Source organism: Podarcis tiliguerta (assembly GCF_965153285.1).
Source record: "Podarcis tiliguerta genome assembly, chromosome: 9".
NCBI classification, from domain to species: domain Eukaryota; kingdom Metazoa; phylum Chordata; class Lepidosauria; order Squamata; family Lacertidae; genus Podarcis; species Podarcis tiliguerta.
Window position 1 is genome coordinate 18,967,208 of NC_139542.1, and position 25,219 is coordinate 18,992,426.

General features: G+C 42.0%; 1 protein-coding gene across 2 annotated transcripts in view; it reads right to left on the bottom strand.

Annotated features, from left to right (window-relative positions):
• UNC5C (unc-5 netrin receptor C) overlaps positions 1-24,835 on the bottom strand; it is a 307,445-nt gene extending 282,610 nt beyond the window's left edge. The window contains exon 1 of one of the 2 annotated variants that reach the window (XM_083398294.1): positions 22,663-24,835. In XM_083398294.1, the coding sequence (XP_083254420.1) occupies positions 22,663-22,789 (127 nt within the window). In that variant the 5' untranslated portion in view covers positions 22,790-24,835. The remainder of the gene's footprint in view (positions 1-22,662) is intronic. The other variant, XM_083398293.1, reaches the window with a different exon arrangement.
• Between the last annotated feature and the right edge of the window lie 384 nt (positions 24,836-25,219).

The following is a 25,219-nucleotide window of genomic DNA, read 5'->3' on the forward strand; positions in this document are numbered from 1 at the left end:
ACTGTTGTTGCCTTTACATTAGGTTGCCATTTCCAGTGCACACAGCATAAGCACTCCATGTGCAAAATGGCTATGAATTCATGGCGTGCAAACTCTGCATGTGCAGGAATTAGCTATCCAATGACAACTATACAGGCAAGTTTGTTTTTAATACTACTACTACTACTAATAATAATAATAATTTACTTATACCCCACCCATTTGGCTGGGTTTCCCCAGCCACTCTGGGCAGCTTCTAACAGGAGATTTAAAATACATTAAAACATCAGTCATAAAAAAAAAAAACTTCTCTAAACAGGGCTGACATCTCTTTCTGGTTGAACTGCAACCTTAGTGAGTGTCAGTGCACACTTCCCCATTGAACTTCACGGAGTTTATTTCTGAATACATTTGCATTATTACAGCATGTGAAGTTTCATGCAACTTTTTTATCATTGCTTCAGAGGAACACAGGGTTTGGCCACTGAGCCCAACACTAAGCATTTAGGATCGGGATGTAAGTGTGAACCTAAACACACTTAATTGGAAGCAGGATCAACTAAAACTGTTAGAAGTTATTTACATGGATGTTCTGAAAGACTTGCACAGTTCGTTTTTGCCTTGAATTTTCACTATAAATTGATTGTGAAGGAAAACAGGACAGAAAAAAGCAGATCATTACATCTCCAGACAGCAACAAGGAAGCAGGAGACCAGTGTGCAAAAGAATTTTTGATCATAAAGTGCCATGTGAATGAGAAATGTTTCTTGTCTTGTAAGAAGTAACAAAGATTTATATCCTTCATTTTTAATTGCTCAAAAAGTTGTTTGAGTAAGGGTACAGAGCTAGCAGCGGTTTACTAAAAGCTTTCAAAGGAAAACTTTGCAAACCGAGCTCCCTTTAAAGTATTTTTTAAGCCCCCATACTTGCCATTAAAAGCATATTACCCAGTAATTGCTGTTCTGGATGCATGTCTTTTATTTTGGTCCTTTTAAGTGGGAAGAGATCTTGTAAAGATACAGGAGGATTATTTTCATGACTGCTCAGTGGCAAGAAAAAAATCTTATTGGTAATGCCAGAATTTCTGACTAATGGTTTTCCCTGCCGCATCTCCTTTTTGCTTTTGTTTCTCATTGAAACTATTCACACAGAACCAGTGAAATTCTAGTAACGTATGACAGGCATATTTGATGAAGAGACACTGCCACCCCAATACTAAGGTCTTCAGTTAGTACAAAAGAGGGTTTAAGTTAATTGAAATGAAGCTAAAACATATACCATAAATTATTGGACTCCATAAGTTTTCTGTTTCTGTTTTGTTACGGGTATCTTAAGTATCTTTCAAAAGCTGGCTGGTGGAATCATCATCCTTTCAAATGGTGATCACTGGAGTTTTACAATCCTAACTCAAAACTACAACCCATCTTTGGTTTTTGTTTATAAGAACCCCAGAAGGTTTTAGCCACATGGTCTTGCTCTGTCACCTCCCGTCACAGTGGGTGGAGGCAGCTGACCATTTATCATGTGGTAACTTCCCATGTTATGCATACAACCACATCGGCAATGGTCAGTACTGACACAACATTTCCACAAATTTCACTGGTAAATATGGAGGGGCCATTTTGGAGATTTTCAGGAGTTGAGAAAAAGGAGCAAAAGGAGGAACTGTTGACTGAACAGGAATTATCCTCTTATTCAACCCTATGTCCTTAACTTCCCACGTTTTGGATAAGATGCAGGTGTGTGGTTGTGGTTGAAAGTCCATCGTGGTAAGATACCAGTTAGAAAGTGGTTGACTATGTACTGGCTGATGACTGGCAGTTCTAACAACTGGACCGATTATATAGTCAGCTAGTCTGAAGTAAAGCGTAACCAAAGAGAGGCCATGAACCTGATTTTGCCTCATTTGGTCATTAGAGATATCTCTTTAACCTGTTAAGATATATCTTTAAACTACCAAAAAAACGGGGGGGGGGGGAGACTAAAGTAGTGTTATCTTATGTTAAATGAATGAGGGAACGAAGGACAGCAAAAAGTGTGACATCTTTATGGTATATGGTTTATTTACATGTATATGCAACCTATGCCTATGATTGAGGTGCTCACAGCATTAACCCCCCCCCCATTGCTTCTCCCATAGTCACAGTCTCAGATTGAAGCAGAAATCAAGTATGGCTCTGTCTCTCTGGCTGCTGCCACCAGCCTGCTTTTAGCCCAGCTTCCATCTTTCTCACTACCAGCCAGGTAAGGAAGGTGGCCCAGCCATGTGTCCTCTGGCCCAGAACAACCTCCTTTGTTATATCAACTTGGGCCCATTAACTCACCAAGAAGCTGGCCTGGATATTCAACATTTGAATCCTCCATTAGACTTTAACCCTTGTTGGATCCAGGACCCCGTGAATTACAAGAGGCTCAGGCATCTTGCAGGCTAACCCCCCCAAAAAAAACTCACAACAATGTGTATTGTCAGATTTTGTTTTGCAGCAACTATTCTTACATGGTTACTGAAGGCTTTTGGAAATAAGCAGCACAATGCATTCTGCCATTAATACTGAACTGCTTCTTTCCACAAATAAACCAAGATTGCTTTCGTAATGCAGGCTGAACAAAATGAACATAAAAATGGTATTAACCTATGTAATAGGAATAAATGTCCAACTTTCTTCTACACAAGACGTCTAATTTTTTAAAACTTTACCAAAAGTTCTGTTTGCACACTAAGCACTAATGTGTTACTTTCTCACCTGTTGTGACGCAATCTGTCACTTTCCTATCTTTTGTCTTTTATAGATGCATATAATGCTCCTTAAGTAGTCTCCACTCCTTGAATCTTTGCTCTGTCTCTCCTTCACTCAGAAAATGATTCTTGCACCTCTGTCTCAAATGGCTAGTTTCTTTTTCAGCCCACTACACAACTTGGCGCATGCATGTTCTTACCACTAGAGCAGAAGCTTTTGCGCAGTTTCTATTGACAAACCCTTAAAAGCTTACAAAGTTATAGAGTCTAGTCTAAAAGTGTGGAAGTGGGTACATTGGGTGCTACTGAACACATGCATGCATCCTATCCCTATTCCTTTCCTATGTAGTCAATGTAGTATCTAAATTAGCATATGTTCATGGATCTCCACAAGCATGCACCATATAATATGTGCAACATCAGAGAGTAAAAGCTTGTAGGTAAAGCTTGCATAAATATTTACTCTTTCAACTATTACTCTACCATTCATTGAGAGAATGGATTAGATCAGGGGCCAGCAAACTTTTTCCAGGAGGGGGCTGGTCCACTGTCCCTCAGACCTTGTGGGGGGCCGGACCCACCCTCTCCTAAGAGCAACCCCCTCCGGAAAGGACAGCCCTCTCCTGAAAGGCCTGCCACCACTCACACCACAGCTGCTGACGGTCGTCCTCTGCCTTGGCCAGGGGTTTGTGGGGCGCAGAGCCCATGCCGCTGGCCTGGGTGGCGGAGGCAACTGCCCTGCCACTTCCTCCCACTTGGCTCTTGGCCATACACTGCCACCTCAGCGGGAAGGAAAGGACATCGCCCAGAGGCATCCACAGCTTTGGATTGGCTGCAGGAGATTCCTGTGGCCAATCTGAAGCTGCACCAGCGTCACGGAAGTCAGCCCCTGCACCACGCCTGTTTAGCGCTGGGACTGACTGAGCAGGCAGCAGGGTCTGCAAGGTCCGCGGTGGGCTGCATCCGGCCCCCGGGCCTTAGTTTGTCGACCCCTGGATTAGATATATTATCTTATATTCATCTACCAGGCATTCAATAGGAACATAGGAAGCTGCCTTATACCATCCAAGCATTAGTCCATCTGGTTCATGCTCTTCAATACTAACTAGCGGTCATTCTCCAGGGTTTCATATAGGAGACTCTCCCAGCCCTGCATAAAGACCCCAGATACCTTCTGCATGCTAAACATATGCTCTACCACTGAGCTACAACCCTTCCCCGGGTTTTGACGGTTTGCTGAATATACAAGGTCTGTAGTATGCAGCCACTGTCACAACCAATTTTGCATTATCTTTACAGCTTCCATCTGCACAGCGTTCTTAGTTCTAAACATTAATTCAATTCTATAGTTCTCACAGCTCATAAATACCCGCATATATAATTTTGTCAACAAATGAAACATTTTAATTTAATAGGGGGAATTGTTAGAAACAGAATGTTAACATATTGGAAGGCTTGCATATGACTAGTGGTTTGAAGCCAAAAGATGATTGGAGGCAAGTGGGCGAATGTTAAAGGGTCCTGCGCATATTGTAAAGAGTTAGTTATTCTTGTATCCCATAATGCAGGATACCCAGGAACTAAAGTTTGGCAGGGCTTCTAGGCTCTTTCCACAAATTCTCTGAAAAAGTTTGCAAAGAATAAGGCTATTTCAAACTGAAATGGGGTGCATAGTGTTCTGCAAAGCAAGCAACCACATAGGCATTAATCTTTCGTAATGATTATGTATCCACTGGTCATACACTTAGGAACACTTGTTGATACTTGCACAGGTTTTTGCTAATGGACTGGTAATAGAAGTGGGAGAAGGAGGTCATAGTAATATTTCATAGTAGTTATAAGTGTGACAGAAAAGTGATTAATTACTGCTCTATTCCAATCCCAGCTTGCACATTAGCTTACCAAAAAACCCTCTGTCTCCACAATGGCATTACAGAAACAGCACAATGACTATTTTCACAAGACACTTTAAAATAACAACCTATCAAAATGGGGTTGGATGCCAGCAGCATTTGGGCATTAAGCTGTTTGTATTTTAGGAGCCTCTGATCTCTGGGTTAAGAGCTTGTAGTTCACTGCTTGGTTTTCAGCATGAACAGCAGAGCTCTGTAAAGAATACAATTCTTTTTTTAAATGCACTGTCACTTATGATTTCCATTTTTTGCATTTTAATTATGTGATGAATGTTTTCAAAATATATTTCTCCATGAACATCTGCTTCAGCAGGTCTGGATATTTATTGCCCGAAGAGTGCTGCAATTTAAGCTAGGTTTAACAGAGGCACACATGTGCACAGCATGGGGTATGAAGAATTTCAGGTTCTTACTAACTGACGTGCTTAAAAGATATGCATCTATCTCTAAACATGCCTACATTAAAGGGAAAAACTCAACGTGCATTAAAATACATTTTGCTTCTCTTTGTGCAGGCAATTCCCCCCAATGACTTCAATGCATCCCCTCCCCCACTTGAACCTGGACTGTACAAATCATAGTGAGTTGCTACCTTGCAGTTCATCAGCCACCAGTGGCACAGGCCATGGGAAATGTGGTCACCAACCCTTGAAAGGAAAAAGTTCTGGTACCAGCTGTGTAACCATCTTGGTTGCGGGTCCTGGAAGACCTGCTCCCAGTATTTTTCCACTTGGCCTGGGAGGTCCAAGCCATGACTGACTCCAGCTACAAAAGCTGAGGCTGCTGAACAGACTCTTGGGTTGGGATATTGTTTAGGGGTTTTGTTGTTGGGAAGTTGTTACTTTATTATGTTTATTTTAGATCTTGTGATTTTATGTGGAAGTTGCTCTTTTGGGTTGTGTGTGTTTTAAAGTTTCATTTATTGTTTATGACTACGTTTGTTATGTTGTAGTTATGTATCCTTTACATTTTGTAAGCTGACTTGAGAATGTTTTGAACTGTGAAAAGCCTGTGAATCTATGCTGCTGGCCCAACAAACTGACACCTAAATGAATAGGAAACCTGTAGATGAATACAGTATCTTTGAAGACCATAGTAGCCCATTCTTAAATGTGGACCCTTGTGCTGAACCAAATACCTGGGTAGGCAGAGCTGGTAAAGACTAACTCTCCGACTGCTTCCCCACCCAGGTCTTGGTTATACAGACTGGATCAGTGGCTTAATCCATGATTAAATAATGGATTACGGAAAACTTATTATAGACCGACCTGGCATCTACAAGCAGAGGCTCAAGGGCAAGACAACAAATATTTGGTTGGAAGAATAGTCAGAACATGGCAGAGACTTCAGTTATCTGTTCAACCATCCAACCCTAAGCTGTGAATAATGTTTACCCCACTGGGCCCACACACAATCCACCACTAGAAAACTCTCTCTTCTCATCTTCTACCTGCCTCAGCCAAAAAAAAACCAAAAAAAAAAAAAAAAAAACCATCAAGCCACCAAGAAACAAAACCACAAACAGTTCCCAAGCCATTGGAAGTAAATTTGTTAGCTAAAATATCTGAAGGTGGGTCCTTGCCCCTTGCACTCCCCCTCCCAAAGGGGCTAGACTACTTTTGTGTCTCTGCTGTCACCGGGGACACCGCTACCCACATAAGGCACAACAATTTATCTGGCCCCACCCAGAAGTCTTGGTCTTAAAGGCCAACTGATATCAGTCCATGGGGCAGATGTTTTCCTGGCAGAGATGATCTTGCCCTACTGCAAAACTAGAAGATCCTTACTGTCTTCGGGGTGGGGCCTGTATTTTTGCTTATGTTGTCACATATGCCACCTCTACTAATGACAGTGTATAAATAAATTCATGCAATGTGAGTAACCGCATATATCCATAAACACCAGTGATGCATACTCTCTCACACACTGTTATCATGAAAAATTACATACAAAGACTTTACATGTTATTGAAAGTTCCCAGTACACTTCTCTGCAAACTATTGAGGCTTTATTCCCACACACGTTTACCTGAAAATAAGACTAATGCAATTCAATGAGAGACACATTTGAAGAGACAAGACTGCACTGTCAGATGAGCTTGGCTTTCATTAACTTTGAGGTCTTTTTAGTTACATCTCTGCTTTCTTCTGCTTCTTATTGGTTTGGCTGATTACAGGTACTTTCCTCTTACATATCTACTTCTACCAGATGATATTTGATTTCCTATAAAGTACATTGTTTTAGAAAAATTACAGATGTCCCATTTGTGCATTATGTGAAAATTCCAATGTACATTTAGCTGACATAGCATCAGCTGCTGTTTAAACTGGGCTTAGCTAATGGACTTTTAATGTCAGTGGGGTTATATGCAGTGAGTGGCTATTAGCAGGAATACACCATTTTTATTTTTTTAAACCTCTTTTCCTCAAGTGTGTTTCTTTTAAGAAGGCTCCTTCCTTTGATTTAATGACTGTCACTGAATGCAAAACAAACTTGACGTCTCTGGAATCTGATGTTATCTGTAGAACCAACTCATTAACCTCAGTCCAACCTTACAATTGTCAAAATACACATTGCGATTGGGGCCAGGGGTTTAGCAAATTTATAAAAGGCAAAGAGCCAAGAGACTCCATATAACCTCACTCAAGAAAACAGTGTTACACAGATCTTCATCATAAGGTTCCTTTCCTGAGAAAAACAGTGGTCTGACTCTTCCCAAGATGAGAACAAGATGTGGTCCAAACAATGTTTAAGGTCTCTGTAGAAAACTTGTGCAATTAAGGCAAAATTACTTAGACGAAACTCAGTTGTGAGATACACCAGATGAGGGGTTTGTGGTGTATCACTCAGTTTTAGTTATTTGAAGTCCATTTATCCTGTGATCTCTTATAAATGCACATTCAAGAGACACACACATCACATCCGGATATTTCAACCCGCAAAAATTATTGCAGAGGAAGGAAATAAGTGAACATTTACCACACACACACATAGTTGGAGAGCTTCACTGAACTAGTGATCACTACTCAGAAGTATGTAAGGATTTGTTTTGTTCTGAAAAAATAAGGACCTTTAAAATAACACTGCAAGACGAAGCAGACAAATCAAAAACAGTTATCCCCATTGATGAATGTGTAATACAAAAATGGCACTGCTGCATTCTGCATGAAGGGTAACTCTGCACATTGCACTTAAAACACTATTATTGGAAAATACATCTGTGCTACACCCTAATTTCCAGATGTGTGTACACAGCTGTAAGAGAGAAACTCTGTGGGTGACATCCAATGATACCCAACTGCCTGTGCATGGAAATCTACAGTACATGCACAATGGGTCTTCCACTTTCCAGCCCACCACAGCCCCCCCCAAATCTGCTAGGAGGGTGGCCTTCAGGGCTGAGTGGGATATTTACCTTGGTCTCCAAGATCGCAGTACAACCCTAACTACCACACTACACTGATTCTCTTTTGGGGTGAGGAAGAGAAACACAGCCCTTGAAGCCAAATTCTTCCAAATACACTTACAGATTGTTCATGCTCTGTTTTCTTGTGTGCATAACATACAACAAGAAATAAATGAAGACTTCCCTCAGAATAAATGAAATTCCCCTTAATAAGAACACATACACAAATTCCTTGGATGTAAGAAGCACAATTAGGTTTCTCAAGACTTTTAGAGTCTTCACCCAAGGGAGAATCCAAGGTAAATCAAAATTTGGGTCTTTTCTCGCAGGATTTGCTGATAATCCGCATAGCTTAACATTTCAACCTCTTAGCAATAAACTCACTTTGCTTTGAGAAAACTGACTAAAAGGGGAAATCAGCTGCTGCCTGATTGAATCCTACTGAATTTGCATCACACTTGCTAAACATGAAAATATATATAAATTTTATTGAGATTTTTTTTTGTATTTGGGTCAGGTCTGCAAAGAATACAATCAATTTTGACATCAGTGTAACATAGTCACAACAAAACGCAGAGAATATTATAAATTATACAAATGTATTCCTCCAAAAAGAGTACTGGAAAGTCAGGGGATGCATTTCTTCTTTATGATTATTTATATACACAAAAAGGGCAGCCACACTTCATGAATTTTATCCTGCTGTAATCCTCCCCTGGGCCATTCTACAACTACATGCCAACTTTTCAACTAATGCTGTTTAGTGATGTCACAACACAGCATGTACAGCAGGATCCACTCTTTTTTACCCCGGATTTCTTGGTTGGAATGTGCAGGGAAACAGATTTATGTTAAACATTAAGAGAAACTTCTTAAGGTAAGCAACAGACTGGCTCAGGAAGTGGAAGGCTCTTCTTCACTGTAGGTATTTAAGGGGAGGCCGACAGCCATCTGTCAAGGATGCCAACTCTGCATCTAGCCTTGCAGGTCTGCCATGACCTGCAAGGACTTTTAACATTCTATGTTAAACATTCTATGTTAAAAGATAAGTTTTCTTACGCTATGGTGATTATTGGCTTGTGGTAACACGGAGGCAAATCTTTTCAAGGGTAACAGCTGTCTTGCAAATTGCTGTCCCTGATGAAATATGAGAGGCTCCATCAGAACTGGCACTCCACCGGCTCCTGAAGATATATCTGTTTAGACAACCATGCCCCTGGTCTCTTGACTTCAACTTCCTGATCTAATTGCTTTAAGTGTTTAAATGGGTTTGTTTTATTGTACACTTCATTATGGGTGTTTACATGTTTGGGTGAAATTGTGTATTTTAATTATGTTATTTTTTTTATAATGTTACACTTGCATATCAAGTAAGCAGTATAAAGATTAAAAGCATTGCTCATACCACATCCATAGAGGTGGCAAGGGGAATGAATCCAATGTTTTCACAGACTGAAAGCTAAAAGGAAGCAAGGGGACAATTTTCAGGAATGGTGCTGATAAAAGCAGGTCAGAAGAATAATGTTGGGGGGGGGTGCCATAATGAGGACTGAATAAAAGATCCAACAGAGAGATAAGTTATCTAGTGAGATTAGAATCTGGGCTAATGTTCCTGACACAATTTTAAGCAAATTGGATTCATTAGACGGGCCCTTCTTTCTGAATAATGAAATACTGCTTTGTCCTTAGGCTTTAATTACCTTGTTACCCCAGACAGCTATGGTGACAGATATGGCATGAATGAGTACTGAACAAGTTGGACTTCATAAAGCAGGCTGGTGTATTTTTAAAAGGCAGCTCAATTTTGTACCAATCTGTGCAGGAAATCTCTCAAAAGTGGAGGGGAGGGGAAAGCTCTTCAAGAGATCAGAACTACCTTGCAATTCCATGTTTTCAAACTGGTTGTGCTTGGAATGTGTGGATCAGATCCCTCTAGCACACAATATGAACCCCTGGAATCAATGAACTAGAGTCAACAATTTCAGTGGGTCTGCTATGAATATCATTCTGTTGGATGCTACCCACTTACAGCTTTAAAGTAGTTCATTCTATTTTTAAAAATGTATTTTTTATTAAATTTCCATTTACCAAACCAATCATATCATATTAATTAATTATTCCAAATTATACCAATACATATCACAGAGTCCAAATATTCAAAAATTTTATTTTTTTTGTGGGGGGTACCCATGCTTCGAGTTCAGTAGGAGTCCAATCATCTTATATTTCTGCTGCTTTGATATTCACAGTCCCATCTTCCCATCTCCTTGTTGTTATCCTTTTTCTTCTTAATAACCTCTGAGTTGTTTCCACAAGCAAGTTGAAAGGAACATTGTTTATATTTCTGTGTGAACTTTGTAATGCTCTCCCGTAATTTATCTCACGTAGATCCATAAAGTAGTTCATTCTAAGCCCTGCCCATACAGATACCAATGCCATGACTAATTTCATAATGGCATGCTGGCAAGGCTCAAATTTCTGTTGCATGCAGGTGTAGTATATGGGAGTGTCATAATTTACACAGTTTATAACCATCTCTGGACCTGCTTCTCACTATGAAAATACTTTAAGGCACAGTGACTAGAGCAAAAGTCCCATTGAGCACAGATAGATTAACCCCAGAGTAAATATGTTTATAGGTTTGCTTCAAGGATGAGCTACTTAAGGTCAAGTTGGATGTGATGTTGCTACTAGTTTCTCCCAATGCAAATAGTAATTTCAAAGGAGTGATTATCTTTGAGGCTGTAGCAGAGGAGGAAAGGGTTAAATTTTCCTTCTCACCTGCTATGATCCTGATAATAACCAGCCCCCTCAGTGGCTCCTATTTGCATTTAAAAAACACTATGCATATTAAATGCAAATATACATTTAATGTCACACAGAGCAGAAACTCAGAGTTGCAGCGATCAGCCTGTTTTAGGCAATTATGATTTGCATAATCTGTGTTAATGAATACTGTGGGTACAAAGCTACAAAGTTGGCAGATTGACACACTATTTCAGAATCTTAAAGTTACCTTAAAATTGAGAAATGAGACAGCAATTAACAAGCATTAAAGTACAGACACATTTAATCTAGGGTTTTCCTTACTTGCTTCCAAAGAGTCAGCACATTTAGCTTGGGCAAAACATCCATAAAAGGTTAAGTGCAGTAAATTAAAGTTTTGGTAAAGCTGGTGAAAAATAATTTCCTCAAGCTTCTATGCATTCTCAAATCTAATCTTGTCACAAATCAAACTTCATAAATTATCATTATTCTTACATAATATAGTTGTCTAAATTTCCATTTTTTGTGTACTATCATATGGCAAAGTGTCATAGAACAAATGTTAGATGGATAGTTAGCTACATTCCTTTTTAAAATACATAAGCACACTGCTTATAAACATTATTTAAAAATGTCACATTGAAATGAAGCATCTGTAGAACTGAGAGGTCAAAGAATTATGTTAATATGAGTTTGACATTTCCCTGCTTACCCTTGTTTCTGTTTGTTTGTTTCTGTCTCCCTACACTTTCAGCACATTAATTGCAAAATGCTGCAAATTAAGTCATTGCCTGGATAAAATTTGCACCGCAGAGGCTTAATATCATTTCCTTAAGATTGCCTGTTTAACAATATTATGATAGAATGAGCTCAAGTGGTGTCTTAACTTGAGACTGGGAGCTCTGTGGAGTACTTGCAATAAATCACTTCCTGCATTTGTGTTCTTTTTGAGGCCTTGAAAGCAGTTAGTCCTGAACTATGACTCCATACAGGAAAAGGAACTGCCTGTCTCTTTTATTCTTCACACTTGATCCCTAACTTGGCCTTTGACAGCAAAACTCTGTTCACATCTACTCAGAAGTAAACTCCACTGAGTTCCAGACCCTCCAAGTGTCCCTATTTTCCAGGGATAGTCCCGGATTTACAGAAGCTGCCCTGCTTTCTGATTTTATCCTAGAATGTCCCGCTTTTCCTTAGGACGTCCTTATTTTCATCAGAGAAATGTTGAAGGGTATGGAGTTATACGACCCCCCCCCCCAATCCAAGGAAATAAGTAACCATACAACCTTTAGAAGACAATTGGAGGCAGCCCTCTATAGGGAAGGTTTTCAATTTTTTATGTTTTGTTAGGTTTTTATATATGTTGGAAGCTGGATAGCTGGGATAACGCAGCCAGATAAATAATAAAATCATTATTATGGAATAGGATGTGCCTGTTTTCATCAGAGAAATGTTGGAGGGTATGGAGTTCTAGGTGGTTCACTCCAAGGTAAGTGGGTATAGAACTGTAGCCTAAAGTGCTTTAACTGTTTCATCACAGGTAGAGCCTAAAGGCAGGACTCTGAGGAAATGACTAGCACCAGCAGTCAAGAGTTCATTTTACGGCTGCAGTCCTTTCTGAAAAGGGGAGACTAACCACAATGACACATACTCTAGCCAAAGCTAGACTAGAATACTGTAAGGTACTCAAAGTGGGACTGCCTTTAAACTTCAGCAGGCTCAATATGCTGCTATACTAGATTCCTGATAGTGGCATAGTAGTCCAGTGCAGTTCCAGGCTCAGTTGAAAATGCTGGTGTTAATGTTTAAAGTCCTAAATGTCTTGGGCCCAGGCATTCTGCCCCCACACTCTGAGAGGCTCAGTCCTGGTACAGCCACTCATAGGTCTGTGAAGTGTGCAACCATAGCCTTTGCTATGCTGCTTCAACATCTCTGGAATAGAGCTGTGGTGGGCAGTTATACGTCGGGCATTTCAGAAGGCCTTAAAAACTCATTTTATTTTATTGGCCTCCCCTTAGTAATTTTTTTGTGTGCGTCCTCCTCGCCACATGGAGGCCGGAATATTTGTATGTTGCTCAAGTCCTGACTCTGTTTTATTTTTGTGGATCTGTTTTTGTTTTAGTAATTGACCGATTTTTATAATTGTCACTTTTAGTGTTGTTAGCTGCTTTGGACAGGCTTTCCTTGGAAAAGCGGCATATTAAATATTTGAAAAGAAACACAAATGACCAGCAATGGCATTGCTGTTCTATCAGCTCTGATGTCAAGATTGCCTGCTAAATTTTAACATCTCCACTGGGTGGCTAAAAACTACATAGACAAAGAAATACATTTCCTTTTTTCTCTCTCCATGATCATGCTTTTATGGATGAACTACAGTATACCTACTAATCGGATATATAATAATAAAAAACCTAGCACAGCTAGTGTTTGTTTTGGAAACTGATGTTCAGCAACAATTCATTGATGTCTCAAAAGTAGTTATAATGCTGCACAGGATTCTGAAGGCATTTTCTAAATGCCTTACTTTTGATTTGGGACTTATATCTACCATGAACATCAGCCATCATTACAATGATGAATGGAGGGGGATATGCAGAAATACAGCAACAGCCCTAAGCAACTCAAGGTAATTTTAGATGAGGCTGTAGCAAGAACATATTCTTGATTAACTGAATTTACAGTGAATTAATAGGAGTGAGGTGACAGTAAAAGATGAGTAGTCATCCATTTCAATTTTTCCAATTGCCTAAGCATGCTTCCAAAGCAAAGAAAACTATTAAATTCAATGGGAATTATTTCTGGGAAGACTGGTCAATCCTCAGCACCCTCCAATTAAGATCCATTGAAGACAATTAGACATATTTTTTAATATGCCAAACTGGTTTCTGTCCCATATTCTCTTGAAAGCTAAAGATGCAATATATATCTAAAAGAAATATACAAAAGTAATGTCCAAATCATGGCTTTCGCTTACATTATATATGACAATTCCATGTTGAGTAATGTCCAAACACAAATCAACAAGTTGAAAAATTCTGACATTTTAATTACTATGATTGGCGTTTTTTTCTGGTAAAAAGATGGAGTGCTGGTACTTATATATTAATAAAAAATGTCATGGGTGCCAGCACAAAAGAGCTTCTGCAAGCCACAAAAAGAGGTGCTGTACTGATGAATACTGTCTGTCACAAAAAAGTCCTAACTATAATATATCCCTGTTCTGTCTGTTTAGTAGCTAGGCCATGGAACTGATACACTTCCTATTAAGCTCCTAACATTTTTGTTTTTATTTCAAATACATTCTCTACCTGAAAATTAAATCAACAGTTCCCAACTGGAAGATGTATGGTCACAGAGCAGGTAACCACGGTTTTTCATTATGTCCAAACTGGACCACTGATTATACTCTTATAACAAAAATGCATATAAACACCATCCATGTGGAAAAGAACTAAAAACTGACTGTACTTTATAACTTTCATGTTTTCTTAACTGTTTAAATCAGGTATTAGTGGATAGAGTTTTACATAATTATGAGGTGTACTGAACACACACACATACACACAAAATTATATATCATTATACACCTACACACAAGATATTGTTTCCATTGTCTTGCTGAAGTTTGCATTCTGCACTGCAAGGGACCCCAGTGGACAGCTTTGATCATGATGTGTGGCTACCAGTGCAATAAGATGAAAGTGAAGGTGGCAGACAGGTTCCAAATTATTAAGGTTGTTGAATCCATCAAGTGCATGAGCTCAGAATATGAGAGAGAGAGAGAGAAAATGTTGCAAACTGGTTTACAGGCAAATCCTACTCAGCACTTCTTTTACAAATACAAATAGTTACAGCCAACATATCAAATAGAACTGGTTCACTGATGCATCAAGATAATTAAGTCCTTTTTTTCGCTCCAACCTCCCTCTCTCCTTCTCTCTTTCGGCAACAGGATTCATTTAGGTGCTTAATTAAAAAGCGTATCCCCAGAAGGTTGGCGTATTCTCATATTATATTTCACTTTTTCCACACCAAGCATTTTCAAACTGCTGCTGTTGCTAATACAGTGAGTTAGAGAAAATATCTGCACATATGGCTCCTTTTATTCTCCTCTTTCAGAATTATCACTTTAATTTAATTATAGGTTCTTTTGAGGGGGGGGGGGCTTGGTAACTTTTAACAATATAGTCGCCAGCATGCACACATGGAACAAATGAAACAAAATCTGTGTAATATGCATAACCTTTGACCTCTACTTTCAAACCCAACTCTTTCACCATCATCCTCAGCATATTAATCTGTCAGTGCTGTGTGTGTCACCAGGGGACCTGAATGCTGTGCCACGAGGAGTATAGTTGCAGTACCTGACATCAGTAGAAATTTTCAGAATGCATAATTAAAGGCATAAGCCAGAAATGTTCAATAATCAGTTCATTGCAAGCTAAATGCAGAGATGATATATCAAAGTAGGGGAAATTTAGTCGATAAGGGCATTTTGCCTACTTCAACCTGATATGTGGGGTTTAGTCTGGTAGTTATCTGAAATCTGGACTGTTATTTTATTGTTTCAATAAATAAAAGTAGTTGGGCATTCACAGATCTGGACTGGCTAACACCAGTCTCCTGCGATACAGCTTTGGATGAGAGAAAGACAGAGCATGCTGTGCTGGGTTATTTATTTATTTAAAAAAGGAGGTCATCACAAGACACCTACAAATGAGAAAGGACCTAAAGATTTCCTATAGCTTAGGGGTGTAGTAAGTCACTTTCCATCCTTCTTCATCTGGTTCTTTCCCCAGTTAAAAAAAGCTTTTCGAGTAGTATACTGTCTGGTCTTTCTCTGCTTCTCTCCACTCCTTTGATTTCCAGTGCTAGAATCTATATTCTTTGCACAGCAACCTTGAATACGCACACATCTCTGGGGTCACAGTGAAGAAGTCATCATACAGAATGCAAAGCACTGTTTAGGGAGAATCCTATCCACAAATGAGGTATCCTGTTCCCTATTATCACCATGGCCTTGCTCCAAGTTTTAATCTCTTATGAAGCATTATTAGCAAATATACAGGGAATAGGAACTTCACAGTGGTGGCCCCATTTTATAGAATTACTTTCCTAGGGAGAATTATCACAGCACTCCCCTGCTTGCATTTAGAAGCCAGTTTATGGCCACAGTCCTATACAATCATAGTGCTGGCAAGCAGGAAGTACATGTACAGTTTGAGATGTTGTGAATGTGTTTCCTGCAGCTGATTGTCCTCCTTTTTGGCAAATAGAGTACTAAAGGGAAAAACAGCTTGCCTGGTCTATTACCTGCTTTCATAAAAGTTTTCAAAATAGCTCTATTCTCCCATGTCCACATATTACTAGAAGTATGTCCTAAAGATGCAACAGTGCACACAATTAGCCTGCATAAATCCCACTGAGGTCTATGGGATTTATGCAGTTGATTTGTGTGCAGGAGCGCAGCCCAAGTCATTTCTTTTTAAGAAAGTCTTAAGGAAATTTCATCATAAGGGATGGATAACAGCTGGCTCTGCTTGTCTTAATCTGACATTATGGTTTTATTTTATTATGTTCTGTAGCTTTTACTTTTCATGTATATTACTGCAAGTTGCTGTAAGTTACCCTGAGCTTATAAAGTACTGTATAGATATTATAATATATATAACTGCATTGTTGTTCATTTGTGTGACTCCTTGGCACACTCTCCTATGAAAGCGAATACAGTACTCCAAGGCCTGTAAGTTGTAGCTCACACCTAACAACTTCTCCCCAAGAAATATCACAAGAAATCTTGGCAGCTTGAAGAAGTCAAATATGCACACAGCCTGAGATGTTAAAATAAAGATTAGTAATACAATAGAAAACTATAATTATTTTCTCAGTTAATTATAAACATAGTTCTTCCTAATGCTTTATACTCAGTGGTTTATTCGTATGCTGAGCAGCACATCTCTCTAGGGAGAGGGCTAAAAAAAAAAAAAATCCATCAATTTCTCAATTAGTGAATTTGTTTTCCAAGTTGTAGTGGAAAGAGAAAGGAGAGGGCTCCAGAATTGCCCAAGGCAGCCATGCCCTACTTCAAAAGATCAAGAGAAGAAACAAGGCAAAATGCTTGATAATTATGAAAATCATTCCAGGGTGTACAGTTTTTTGAGACAAAAGAAAAGACCCACTTTACTTACTAAAATGGAAAAACTAGAAGTAGTTTTCATTTAAATCATTCATTTAATTGGGTCTGGATCCTACAAAAGCAAAGCCAGGTTTGAAATCTGAGTTCTCATGAGACTGGCTGTCTAATTCTCATAGAGCAGTGCACTATGGAGTCAAGAGTGTCGCCATTAGCTTTAGGGAGTTTTTTTTTTGTAAGCCAGAAAAAAAGAATTGTGGTGTAAAATTCAGCTAAAGAGGAGAAAGAAGATTGTGGATCCAGTAACATCCCCCTGCACCCCATACTTCCCCTTCTCAGACTTTGATCCTCAGATGTTGTGTAATTCCAACCCCTATTGTCCCTGACCTCCAGCTTCACTGACAGGCGATGAAGAGTGTTGTAGTCCAACAACATCTGGGGAGCCACATTTTGGAAATGCTATTCATTGACCATAGTGTCTGCACAGAGTTCTATGTGCACAGGGTCCTACCCTATGCAGGTCTCTGTGTAGATATTATGATCAGTATGACACTGGGCCCATTAGTGGGATGGGCTGTGCGACCATGACTACAATCCCTCCCTTGATACTCTCTGTAAACATCTGCATAGGGCAACATGCATCATTATATCAGTTGAAGGAGCAGGGGAACCTGTGAACCATCCCAATTTGTAGCAAAAATATCAGTCTCCTATGGTCAATTACACTATCTTGGTCAAATAATTAAAAAGAAATAGCTAGAGTGTCATGAATTTTTGTTCAGCCTTTGCTTTAATGCTTTCTCAGTATCTGCTCAATATCTGCTCTCACATATTTGTGACTAAGAGAAAGTCACGAAAAAAGAAAGCTTCATGACCACCTGGTAAGATTTCCAATGGCTATGCTTCATTCTCCTCTTTCTGCAATGGTTTTCTCCTATGTATTTATTACATCCACTATTCTATTTCCAGGACATCTTATAGTAGGTATAGTGAGCAGGACTCCTCTTTCATTCATTACACAGTTTAAATGAAATCAGAATGCCATATACAGTTAAGATTGAATGTGCCCATATGAAGTTAACATTCATAATATTATTAAAATTGCACGGGAAAAGCAACATGCATAATTGAAAGAGAGAGTGAAATGTAAAACGTTAACATTAGCTAACCACTACATGAATGTTCTCCACAGATGAGGACAACAAAAAGTCTTCCACATCCAGACACTGCTGCAATTCCCTCTGCAAAACTTTTCTACAGGTAATCCTGTGCCAACCCTAACTATAGTTGTAATTACTGAATGTGAAAAACAAGAAGTTTACACAGAGCATCGTTAACACCACTATTTACACATCATAAGCCAGATGTGAAATGCTAACACAAAGAAAGGAGAACAGCTTTATTTTAGGGCACTTGAATAAGGACCAGCCTTACTATGAAATAATGCAGACCACTCAAACCTTTTGGACTCTGAACCCCACAACCCAGTGGCAGCTCTCTCACCACCATATGATTGCAAATAATATTCAAGCACAGCTGTATGTATGCAATGTGCTGCTCCATGGTCAGTATTTTTATTTTTATTATTATTATTATTATTATTATTATTATTATTATTATTGTTGTTGTAAGAATCCAATATTGGTATTAGAAGAGGGTTAGAAAAGGGCATGTCAGGTTCCTCCTAAAACAAGCTAATCACAAATGGAGGCACATATGGGAATAAATTGCTGTAGAAAGGAACATTAATACATTTCAAGGCTCTGCAGTTTCCAAGTTAGCTTAGCAGTCTCGGTGACTACATTAAAGCTATGACAATGGGAGAATCGGTACCTCTGAGTCTGTCAGAGCTTCACAGCACCTGCAACTGAAATAATGTGAAGCAGTTGTACCAGACAGCAGATTCCAGAGGGGGCGCTATTTTGCCATCTTCAGTCTTGCTCATCTCTAAGAAAGCAGTCCAATCCAGAACACAGGGAAATGTTTTTAGCTTTTCTTCACATTCAAAAAGATTGAAGAGTAGCACTGACGTCTACGTTCAGCCACATGACACCCCAAAACAGTCTCTCAGTATAAAAAATAAAGTGATCCAAGAGATCTTCATGCACAATAAACCTAGTAGTGGCAACTTCATAGACATCTTAATAGTGGCGACTTTATTGATCCCTAAAGTGCCAGTCCTCCAGACTCCCAAGACCTACAAGAATTCCTTGGACCACAGAAGTTTTTAATACAGTAGGGTGGTTGTTGTTTTTTATATATATTAAAAAAAAAAGTTCAAAAAAGGCATGTTGTATAATTGATGTCACTGTTTTCCATTTAACATAAAAGATATTTAAAAAAAAAAAAAGTTTATTGGAATGCTTTACAAACTGCATGTCCAAGATTTGAGGGGATTCCTGTGAATTCCCTGAACCTGAAAGAGGAAATATGCCCACACTGAAAAGGATTCTGGTTCTGACTTTATTGGGTGCTCTATGCAAAGAAACCTAATTGGGCAATATTCCAGGTGTCCTGGGAAACACCTATCCTTGTTGTCTTCTGTGGGTGCCTCTAATGCACACAATGTTTTTTCAGCTGTTGCTGAAAATGTGAATTTCTGGTGTGTGTCTCTTTTACCCACTCCACTCCTTTTACCATGGTAACAATGAAAACAGGTTTCTCAGCTAGCTTTAATGAGACTGCTTGTTGTTATTGTATATATGGCATATAGCTCAACACATGTATGGAACTTCTTTCCATCATTTGTTATTGAGCCAACTGGTGTGTGGCAAGGGAAGTTCAAGAAGGCACTCGCTTAAAGCATCTTGCAAAGGAAATGCCTTGTGATGTAGAAGCCAAGGCAAATACAATGTAGAGACCTGATGCTCTAGTGCAAGGTTAGTCAGAATGTAGCAAAACATTCCCGGGGACACAGAGATAATTCTGAAGGAGATATTTTACAGTCATCTTCAGGCTATAATAATAGTAATAAAATGGCTGCGGATTTATTCTCAGTTTAAAAAACGAGCTAGTGATATATATCTCTGTATGATGGTGCTACTCTCTATATGTACACAGGCAAATTCTTTGGGCGAAGATTATGTTTTAGGCGTGCAGTGAAAGAGGTGGCAGGCAAGGGGGCTTAGAAACCAATGGAGGAACATTTCAGGAAAGCTCTTTTCCTGCTGAGCAAAGCAAAAAGGAGAAAGAAGGATGAACTCCCAGGCACCTCAGCCTGTCCGTTATGGCTAATATAAGAAGAAGCACTAAGCAATTCAACTAATTGTCCCATTCATAGTGCCTTGCCCCCTCCCTTTCCAGTACTAATCAGATTATCTTCCCATTTGGCTATCTCTATGGAGCCTGCTTTTGTTCCCCAATTAACCCTTTTATTTGTTTGTTTGTTTGATGTTATGAGATAAAGACGGTGCCAGCCTTTCAACATGAGTTGGAGCCTTATCAGCTTCTCTCATTAATTCGTTCAGTGAATATTCAGGGGTGAGGGTCTCTCCTTCTGGCTTCCTCAGTCTTATATCAGGAAAACCAGCATTCAGTTTACATATATATGAAGTTAGTTGGCACCTGTCTGGGGAGACAACAGAAGAGCGTGTTTGTTAAACCTAAAAAGCCACCCTTCTGCTGGTGCCTGTTGTTACTAATCCTACACATGGAAACTGGCTCCCCCTGAAAGGTCCAGCAGAAGTGTGATGTCTGTCTCTCTTGTTTTTATTCAGGCGCTAGGGTTCAAAGGAACTGAGCCAACCAACCAGTTTTGATGCTGCCCAGAGACTGCAAACTTTGCAAAGGGTCCTTTTCATGGGGATCTCGGCGAAGGAACACCAGCAGGGTACTGTGAACTCCTGGTATCTATACAAATACTTAAGTTCATTTTGCTCTAGGAATTTCAGCAAAGCTTAATGTTCTGACTCAAGTGGGGGGTGGGCTCGTTTGTTTCTGATAGCATTGTCCACATATTAATATTTGGGTAGGGGCAAAAAAAAAAAAAATTGCCCCAAACCCTGAGGGCTGGAAGTGTAAAGCAAGAGGTCACTTGCTCTGGAGGTGCCTCTCAGACATTTTTTATGCCTACGGTGGAAAACATAAATAGTGCCTTGAACTACTGTTTTAATATGGTACACAATCCATCAGGAAATTCTCCTTCACAAGTCCCCAATTGAAATGCATAGCATCTGTGAGAAGGGAAGCATTGCGTCCAGTTCATGTTCCTTTTGATTGGGCTTGCCCCAGGCAGCTTGCCCAGGAATGCTTCCCCACTGGATTCTACCCCATGGGGCAGATCTGTCTCTCACTCAACTCTCCTGCCCTCCCACCCTTCATGGCTGCCAAAACCTGCCACTTGAAGTGGCTGTCTCACTTTGGCTCATGTTTACAGAGCTGCCCCTGGCATAAAAACCATTCACTTTCTCTGAAGTGCTCCTGCTGAAAGTCAAATTCGAGAGGGGTAGTCCTGTTAAGTCTGTTTCAGCAGATCAAACACAGAGAGACGGAGAAAGAAGGTGATGGGCAGAAAGCCAGCCTTGTGGCACCTTATAGGCTTCTGCCACAACAAACCTGCCAGTTATTAAGGTGGCACAAAACTAGGCAGGCGACGTCTCCTAGCGAAGTCAAAGAAAATGTGTTGGACCTAGAGGAGTACCTCTGGCTGTGATCAATTCAGCTGAGGGTGTGTGTGGGATTTCAAATGGTTTTCTGCAGTGCTGTTTTTCTAGAAAAATTGGTGCCGGAACTCACCATGAACACTCCCGCGGTTCTCTTGTAATGGCAAAGACACATAGCTGCATAGCAACACACGCTCAGAGAGAAACCGGGACACATGAAGCGAAAGCCCCGGGTGCTACTGGCAAGGCCGGCAACAACCCTTTCCTTTCTCCTTCCCCAGATATGCCGAGGGGAGGCGAGGGCACGGGGGACATGCCCCGCCTGGTATCCTGACCCTACTCTCCTAAACTGCGAAGTACAGGCGCCTGCGTAGCAGCACAGCTTCACTCCGGGCCGCTTCCAACACTCCCTTGGCCACTCGCGTTTCCAACGCCTCACCCGAGGAAACGAAGCGATCGAGCTCGTCCCTCACTCACCTATATATCTACACACTCACTTTCCAGCTCCAACCAGAGGAGATCGCGGCCCCCCCCCCCCCAGTCCTAGAGATCAAGCTGGATTAGGGGAGAGTCCCTCTCGCTCCCCATCTCCTGGCGAGGGGAAAGGGGGAGAGCCTCGTTTCGTAAGTTTCTCCCTTGCAGAAGCTGCGTGGATGGAGAAGGAAGAGGCGAAGGTGTGTGCGCGCGCGCGGGGATGCCTGAAGACATCCATCCACACATCCTTCTCTCTCAGGAGCCACCAGCCCCACGCGGCGCCTCGAAGGCGGCAGTTCTAAGGCTCGAGAGACGAGCCCCCTTTTGGATTCGTCGGCACTGAACATCGCCCCAAAGGTGTCGGGGCCACTTGGGCAGAGGAATGTAGAAGTAGCGATAGCGCTTAACGAGAGAGGGGCTCCTCCCCACCCGCGTCCCGAGCTGGCCCTGCTGGTATCCATTAACCTGTGGAGAGGTGAGCGAGGAAAGCGCTCGCTCTCGCCTTTGCGGGGTTCTGCGGGGAAGATGGACAAGCAGGCAGCGCCACTCAGTCCAACCTGGGCAGGCCGGGAAAGAACTCTGAGGAGCCGAGAGAGGGAAGGAGCGAGGGAGGCAGGAGGCGCCGCCTGGCCGAACAAGGGCAGTCTTACCTTGCGCGGCGGAGCCGGGGCTGCTGGCGCTCAGGATGGCCAAGGCGGGCAGCACGAGCATTTGCAGTAAGTATCCCAGTCCCAGTCCGTAGCGGGCGGCAGCGGCGGCTTCCAGCCCTTTCGCCATGGCTGCTGCTGCTGGGGGAAGCAGCCAAACCCCAAAGCCGAAGTCCAGCTCGCCGGTGCCCCAAGCCCACCCTCCCGCCCCTACTTTCTCCGCGGTGATGGGCTGCTGCGTCGGCCACGGGCCCACCTGGAAGCGCCGCCGCCCTCGCGACTTTTCCTGAGGGCGAAGCGGAGCGGGAGCAGTTGGCGAAGTAGCCCGAGACTTCAGAGAGAGGCGCTGCCTCGCTTCGCCTCAGGAGAGGAAGCGCGCGCGGCAGCGGCGGCAGCAGCGCCTTCAGGCAGGCGGCACACTTGGGCACAGAGGGGCGCGCGCGGGTCTGAGGTGGAAGGAGAAGCAGCCACTCCGAAACGGGCTTCGCCCGCCAGCCTCGCCGACTCTCTTCCCTCAGCCGCCTTGACTTGGTCGGTAGACCCAGCTGGGGCTCCTCCTCAGGCAGGACGGGCGCCCTTTCGCCCCAAGCGTCAGCGGCAAGAGCGGGGTCCGGGCGGCTGGAACTGCTGCTGCTGCTGCGAGGTGAGCAGGAATGGTCATTTCATAGTCTGGCCAAGAAGTCTGAGGGAGCTGGAGATGGCAGAGGCGGGAGGACCGGGGGGAGCGCCTCCGGCTCCGGCAGCATCCTTCTTCCCAACTCCGGCCGCGGGGACTCAACTGGAGGCGAGGCGAGGCAGCCCCGCAGAGGCACACGCCCCTGAGCGCGGCGCTGCCTGCGTGAAGGCGAAGCGAGAGCGAGAGAGCCGGCGCGCTTTTCCCCTCTGCCTCTCCCCCCCTCGAATGTGGTACACGAGCTGCGGAGCGGAGCCCTGGCGGAGGCACAACGCGCTCTAGCCAATGGAGCGCCGCTTTCCCAGGGACACTTGCAAAACCGGAGCTGGACTCGCGGACGGGACTGGCTCCTCCCCCTGGCTGCTGCTGACGCGCTTCTCTCAACTCGAGAGTAGTAAGACTGTTGAGGGGCAGCGATCCTGAACGCAAATATGGCATGTGTTGCAATCCTATACACACCACTGGGAGTAAGTCTCCTTCGCTCATTTGGGGTTTACTCCTAAGTAGGCAGGTATAGGCAGGTTGGACACTTACTTGAGACCAGACGTGGGTAAGAAGGATAGATGTTGATACTGTGCCTTTAAAAGCCCGCATGCTGTGATTACGGGGGGATGAGAGTAATAAGGGAAAGGAATCTCACCACACCCAGAGAATAGATTTTAGCAAAGGTTCTCACCGCTGATGCTGAATGGTGACCACACCCAGAAAACAGCGGAGCTTCTCATCTAAGTGGCTGTTAATCCCAAACACTAGAAATCCTACTGATTTTAGAGGGATTTGTTTCTGAGTAAACATGCTTGGAAATGTGCAGCTGTGTGAGTAAACAATACGAATATGTTCATAAGACTGGATTCATGAGGGATACACTCTGGGATCTTGCCTTTGTGGTGTCAGGAGTCCTCTAACAGCTGTAAAACAAGAGCAGCAGTTTTCTGTACTACTTAAGTTACGGTAGGTCTCTTTGGAATGAGATAATTCTAGACCTTTGCCACAAACTGTGCAAAGGAAGTAAAATAGTGCTTTTGAACTGCTAGGTTGGCAGGAGCTGGGATAAACCACTGAGCCTCTTGGGGTTGCCGATTGGAAAGTTGGCGGTTCAAATCCCCATGATGGAGTGAGCGCCTGTTGCTCTGCCCCTGGAATGGTGCTGCCAGTCAGAGTATGCAATAATGAACTACATGGGCCAAGGATCTGATGTGGTCTATGGCAGGTAGCTTCATGTTTTAAAGCCAAGATTCTCCAAAAAGAAGAAGAAGAAGCTGCCCTTCCTATGGAGACAAGCTGCAGCTTGATTCCCTCCCGATTTCATATGTGTATTTTATTTATGATAATTATTTTCCACATTTTACAAGAAAACCCACCCAGCTGCTATCTGCTAGGAAGAGGCAGATATTAACCCTTTACCTTCATCTAGTTCCATAGAATAATAAAATGTAGAGTTGGGAGGAACCATGAGGAACAGCTAGTCCAGCCACTTGCAATGCAGCAATCTTTTGCCCAATGTGGGGCTTGAACCCACAACCCTCAGGTTAAGAGTCGCATGCTCTACCAATTTGCACTTCTTTGCCTGTTGTGGATGCTACAGGACACCTGTGCCACAATCCTATATTATTATTATTATTATTATTATTATTATTATTATTATTATTATTATAGTGTGGGGTGATTCTGGAGCCTGTTTATGGTTGTTATTTAAGCCAGATCACCTTCTTGGGAACTCATTGCTTGGCCCTATGCTTGTGGCAGGGATAACATCATGACAGGTGCATTTGTATAAGGCTGCACCCATGTGAGTACCATCCCTGGGGAAGAGCATTGTGAAGACCTGGCAACACACCAGAAGACACCAAGCACTGCCAGGCTTGAACCTATAGGCTGTAGTGAAGC